This window comes from Capsicum annuum, chromosome 5, assembly GCF_002878395.1.
Source record: "Capsicum annuum cultivar UCD-10X-F1 chromosome 5, UCD10Xv1.1, whole genome shotgun sequence".
Taxonomy (NCBI): domain Eukaryota; kingdom Viridiplantae; phylum Streptophyta; class Magnoliopsida; order Solanales; family Solanaceae; genus Capsicum; species Capsicum annuum.
In genome coordinates this window covers 112,803,492-112,809,962 of record NC_061115.1, presented here as the reverse complement: position 1 = coordinate 112,809,962, position 6,471 = coordinate 112,803,492, and the positions used below count along the sequence as shown (strand labels likewise).

Genomic DNA, 6,471 nt, shown 5'->3' with positions numbered 1-6,471 from the left:
TCTAATTCTAGATATACATTACAGTACAGTTAGGATAAATTATTATACAGAAATTTGTAACTCTGCAATTACTACAGGATAAAATAATAAACCAAACAAATTAATAAATACATCTTACGAAAAGAATAAATCATTAAAAAATATTGAAACAAAATTTAAGAAATATCCAAGCACCAAGAAAAATAGATTCATTATATATATACTAAATCTATTTCATAAGTTAGTTATCCGTCTATATCCGCACCCCCTACAAATGAATTATTAAATGATCGTGAAAAAAAAAATTGTAAATTTTTCATAAAACTAAGTAGTATAAAGGCAATAAACTGGGTTATGAAACTAAGGAATTATAAATTCATGCTCAATTGGAATCTTAAATTAAAAAAACTTTGACATATTATGGATTTGATGGTTATGACCTTTTTAAGGGGTTGTGACTTTTTTGAAGAGTTGCACCTTTGTTGAAGAGTTGTAACTTTATGAAGAGGTGCACCTTTCTCAATCATTACTTCTCTTTATGAAGCAACACCTTCATGGATATAAATATCTAAATTTTTCCTCAGGTATAGACTTAAAATTTTGAAGAAAAAAAAACTCTGTTTTCTTGAAAAAAGTGTGATTTGCTCCCGCTGAGTGTATTTGCAGTTCGACAGAATTTGAGGTACCGTCATTTTGTCAAAGTGATTCATTTTTTCCTGAAAAAATATATTCCATAACCTCCGGTACTTTAGGAAAATAATTTCCTTAAGGACACACCGTGAATTCAATGGACTTAGATTTTTCTGTTTCATCTCTTTCCTTAAAGTTGGTCATACTATTTTTCCAAAAAATACTTTGAACTTCATATTGATAGTTCTTCAACTGTTTGAACTTGTGTTTGAAGTTATTGAAACTTCATTTTGATAGTTCATAAGTTGGTTGAACTTGTGTTGAAATTCTTAACATTTGATTTTGCTATTTTCCAGAAAATAGTTTGAGCTTCATTTTGTTGATGTTAATAAGTTGGGTTGAACTTATTCTTTAAAGTTAAAAGTTGTAAATACAAAATTTAAACTTCATTTGTTTGTTCATATGATTATTTGAACATGTGTTTGAAGTTTTTGTTAAAAAATATAAATTTTACTAAATATGAGAAAAACAACATTTATTCATGAGCATAGTTTTCTAGATTCGTTGGGTAAGATGATGATTGATCCATCTTCTTTCTTGTCATCGGTTTTGGTGGGTGGAATAGGAATATCATCGAGTTTGATGACTTTCCATACCTTCATATCATATGATTTGATGTATATTTCCATTCATATCTTCAAATGAGAGAAATATTTTTCATTGAAGTAGAAAGGTCTAGTTTGAGAATTTTCCTCTTCAAATAACGCTCCAACTATGACTTGATTTGACATCATCTTTTCTCACTTGTTGTTAAATAATATATTGTGAGACCTTGTTCTAATACCAATTTAAAATGTACGAGGGGGCTAAATTGCCTTTTACTTTTTCTAGTCGTCTTACTTTATGTAGCAATCAACTATTAACCTCGCAAGTAAAGAACGTTAAATAAAGTACGAATTAAATGCTGAAGGATAATGACACGAGATGTTTTAACTGATTGGGACCGAGAATGGATCTTAGTCTCAATCCCTTGTGTTGCAAGGATGTTCTTCTCTAGCTCTTGTAACTTAATTTTGGACAATGATATTGGGGTCTATTCCTATGTGTACACTCAATCTCTTTTCTTGTAATTTTTGATACAATGTCTCATCAACAATATGTTCTCTCCTCTCTTTTTGGAGTACACAGTAAACAAGTAGGAAGCACAATGTTTGTTAAAAGTAGAGCAATGAACATGAGATGGTTCAGAATGTTTGTATATCTTCTCTTCTTCAAGTGACAGCCTTTAAATAAGTTGGTTTGATCTTTTAGCTTTACCTGACAGAGATGGAATCCCAATAGACCTGATCCTTGATAAAAGGAATATATTGATCCTATTTTCAAGAATAAAGTCAAGTTACATTGAACCTTGATTATGCGGCGTCTTTCCTTTTGGGATATAGAACTTCCTCGTTGAAGGAATTCTTTGATACTTGTTTCCTTCCAAGATTGTTGTGATTGGTGAAATATATCCTCAGTGCTTGCTCCTTAAAAAGGTCTGAAATTAGCGACCTTTTCTTGTGACAAAATTCTTGACTTCATAGCTCTGAATAAGGTTTCGTAAAGAAATTTAATGTGGTAAGCATCAGCGTAAATAGAAGAAATAGATGTGGTTCTTGATCACACTCAAGATGGAAGATTTGCAGAATACCTATGCAGAAAGAAAAAGAAGAGTTCCCAGAATTGGTTGTGAACTTCAATCCACGACCTTAAACTCGTAAGTTTCAAAATTCAGATCTGCTACAATGGTCATTTAAATGATGTTACTTTTCATCTCTCTATAAAATGGACTGGAATGGCGCAAAGTTGTTTCTGAATGGTTTCTTTTTTCTTTTGTTGTACAGGCGGGGTGGTAATTTTGGGCAACAGAAGGTGGACATGCGCACGGAATGTATTCCTCCGTCTCAATTTATGTAACAGCATTTTCCTTTAAAATCTGACCTCAAAAGAATATCATATATTTAGGACTAATTTAACTTTAATCTTTATATTTTACCCTTGAACATAAATGGCTATGACTCATTTTACAAGTTTCAAAATTATCTCCTCTCTAAAACTTTGTATCTTATCAAACAATGTCACATAAATTGGAACAGAGAGTATTATGTTACATCACCTACTCGGTTGGGACATGATGTAAGCTATGGTGTACTTGGAGTGACCACTCGATCTGGGAGAGACGGCAGTAGATCACAATCAAGAATATTGAAATGAGAACTTCTCGCGATCAAACTTTCTTGCTCATTTTTTGCCGCGCCTTAATACTTCGCAGTGACTGATTTTCTGTGGTATTGACAATTTCATGCACTCCGTTCATCTCTGTTTTGAAATATTACCTCTCAACTTCCTCGGATTTAATCTATATTGGTTCTACTGTAGCTACAACATTCCAAGTTCTGTGATAAAAACAAAAGGCAGTTTAAGCCCAAAAGGCTTCTCTTAGATAATGGCTTAAATATAACAATGGCTTATTGTCTCTTTGAATTTGGCCACGAGGATGATCCTTTCTGGGGCAGATTTGAATGTTCTTTAAGCGTGTTTTTTTCTTTCTTCATGGCGTGGTAATCAGATATTTATTGCTTGTGGTAGAATTTAAAAAACATAATGTACGTGTTCCTTAAAACTGAAGCATGTTACGAGGTTAAAAACGAACTACTTAATTCTTAAAGCCTTATTCTCTATGTAACTTCTGGATATTATATGACTTTTCTCTTAGAAAAAACCCAGAAAAAGGAAACCTCAAACATAGAAATGCCAAAGTGCATTGAAAAACCAAAGATAGGGAAAGTAAGAACGAACTTTAACAGAGAAACTAAGTAAACGCTACATTAACTGGACATTATGTAGCATCCATCTTTTTGGTATGTGAACAAAAACTACTCAGTGACGCAGGAATGTTTCGCAGGAATATCAAAACGGGTTATAAACAATGGAACGAACAAAAGCAAACTCTTAAGAAAAACAATATGCAGTACTTGAAAACAGAACATAAATTATAACACGTGATGTGCAAGAAGTATCACAATTCACAGGTGCTCACAAGAATGGGATTAGCAACAAGCAGCATCAGCAAGAATTTGGTAATTTCATTTCCATAAAACACCATCTTCATAACATACAATGAGAAGCTAAAGGGCAAGAACTCTGTGTATAATGGACAGAAGTATTATTTGTTCAGTCATAATGAAATATTACATATTCCCTCCCGGCAAATGTATGTACAACTCTATAACCTGAGAGTCCCTGCCATTCAATCTTATCAAATTGTTGATCAATGACCAATATATTGCCTCTCAGTAAGTACGCCAGAGTGATAAACATTTAGGTGATACATTGCGTCTGGCACCAACTCCTTCAACTCGGGATGTACTGCCAATAATGAGCGATCTACCCCCTCGAGAGCAGTGAATACTCGTGCTTGTTCTAAAGCCTCACTGTTACCAGCATGTGATGCTAGGTGGCAGAGGAGCATCAACCCATGCAATTTCGATCGTTCATTTCCTCTCAACAGTCTCATCAGAGGAGGGACACCTCTATATTCAATAACCGTTTTTGAGTGCTCCGTACACAAGAAATTCTGAGGACAAGTAAATTTTTCCAGAGAGGCAGCAGCTTCTGCTGCTACATCCAGGTTCCTATTACTAAGCTGCTCCACTAAAGGACCAATTACACGAGTTTCTCTTGCTGGAAATGTCCTAGCCAGTGAACCAACTGATCTAACAGCCGGAATTTGTAGTATTGGGTTATCAGACTCTTTAATCACCTTCAATAATTGATCTACAACAGCCTTCGCAGCAGGAGAGTTCGTCTTGAAAGCAGCCCTTCTAAGATCAGCATTTGATTCAGCAGCAGCAGTTATTTCCATTATCGTCATCAAGCAATTAAGCTGTAACTCTCCCTGTTCTCTCTCAACAACCTTAGCTAAACAAAGCAAACCTTTGGTATCCGTTATCCTCTTACTAATCACAACACTTCCCTTGGAAAGCATCCACAGAGCCTTAGCACAACTAGCTTTCAGCTGATACTTCATTTCTGGCTTCTCATTCTCTTTCTCCTTCCTGTAACTCACACCTTTGCTACTCCCATCAGAATAATGCACTGGCAACGGCGATCCAGGTATATGTCGGTAGTTATACAACCCTGATGAATTCTTTTCCAACTCCTTGTTTATCTGCACAATAGAATGTATGCTTTGCTTCCCATTTCCCAATTTTGGTTCATCTATTGGAATATCATATGATAACAATGTCACTAGCGGCCTAATGACATTCTCCCTAGCAAACTCCTCCCGAGCTAACGAACTGTGATCTGCCATTCCTGCCACCAAATCAGCCAACTGAATTTGGATTCTGGTCGGGGAATCCCCCAATAATTGAACTATTATTGGTACCCCCATTTCACGAATAATTTCCCGGACCCTATCTTCGTCATTGGCTAGATAACAAAGGGCTACAGCAGCAGCAATTTGAGCATCCGGGGTTGAAGTTTTGTCCTTCAAGAGCTTCAGAAAAGGGAAAATTCCACCTTCTTCAACTATAATTTTCTTATTTCTATCATTATCTTTAGCAAGTGAAGCTAATTCATTAGCAGCCTCAATTTTATCATTCAATTGACCCAAATATAATGAAGCAATAAAAGACCACACCCAAGAAATTATGGGGTCATTACTAGCAATTGGTGGAAGAGACAGAACAATACCTCCACCTCCACAACAATCATTATCAGAGATGCTAAGGAGCCACTTCATATCTGCTATGGAAGATTCTAGAAGGTTGTTAAGCTTACGAAAATCGGCGGCAGTGACCATTCTGACAACACGGCGAAGGATTCCCCGGCGTTTGCACTTGCGAACTAGGGTTAAGGCCCGGTCGAGATTCTTGGAAACATCAGCAACGATTCGACGGACCGGACGTTCGTAAAGAGAACTGGTAGTTGAGGTATTGAAGCGGGCAATGGACCGGAGCATCTGACAGAGCCGGTCGGCTTGTTTACCGACCTCGGCGCAGTCAGTTTTGAAAAAGTCGGCTTCTTCGGCTGCTTGACTAATCCGGTCAGATAATAGAATTGGAAATGATAAGACTTCCTCTATTCGCTTATCCTCTATTTCCAATGTCGCCATGAAACTACGATACTTTTAGGAACCCCGACTTGTCTCCCGATGACTGAGAAGATTCAATACAGACTGACCTGTACTTTAATTCGAGTTGGCTTTACTACAAATTTTTTTGACAAATGTATAGTTGTTTACTAAGGTTTGGGATTACGGAGGCTTTCTTGTAGTTTATTTTATTATTCTCTCTGTTTTTCTGGGGACAAGAGGATTTCTGTTCTTACAATATACCATGTCTACATGCATGTTTGTGTCGTTTGTGTTTTTAAGGAGCCGTTAGGGGTAAAGTGTACGAGACTAATACATAATACGGTGTATAAGTGATATTTGCATTAGCAACAATTGCATTAGCATTGCTGTATTAGTTATTCTGACATTATTTCTTATAAATTATTTGATTTAATGTATTAAAAATAATATTTCTTGCAAATTTTCTATTAAAAGGGATAATAACTTAAAAAAATACACTTCTTTATCAATCAAGGTAATAAGCAACAAATAAAAATCTAGTCATCTCATAGCTACATGAGAAGTATGAACACCAGCAGTATCAGAAAGTTAAAATAATAAAACTAAGCAAGAATGGGGTGTAGAAATAACTTCCGATGGGTAGTGAACAAGGTGTAGATATTAATCCAACTAGCGGTTTTGAATTGGCATAAATTGTTGATTTGATATAGAAAAAATTATACTAAAATCATGAAATAGGGATA

The 6,471-nt window shown here is 35.5% G+C and overlaps 1 protein-coding gene and 1 long non-coding RNA gene across 2 annotated transcripts; one reads left to right on the top strand and one right to left on the bottom strand.

Annotated features, from left to right (window-relative positions):
• Nucleotides 1–1,281: 1,281 nt before the first annotated feature.
• On the top strand, nt 1,282–2,687 carry LOC124898916. Its single transcript, XR_007055840.1, has 2 exons — nt 1,282–2,365; nt 2,493–2,687. It is a non-coding gene; the product is annotated as an uncharacterized LOC124898916 (long non-coding RNA).
• A 1,027-nt stretch (nt 2,688–3,714) lies between these two features.
• On the bottom strand, nt 3,715–6,013 carry LOC107852996. The gene has a single exon (XM_016698027.2). It carries the CDS (start codon nt 5,765–5,767, stop codon nt 3,920–3,922), a length of 1,848 nt encoding a protein of 615 aa, XP_016553513.1. The 5' UTR covers nt 5,768–6,013; the 3' UTR covers nt 3,715–3,919.
• Between the last annotated feature and the right edge of the window lie 458 nt (nt 6,014–6,471).

Coding starts and splice junctions, on each gene's coding strand:
- LOC107852996 (XM_016698027.2), bottom strand. CDS start 5,767: ATGGCGACATTGGAAATAGAGGATAAGCGAATAGAGGAAGTCTTATCA.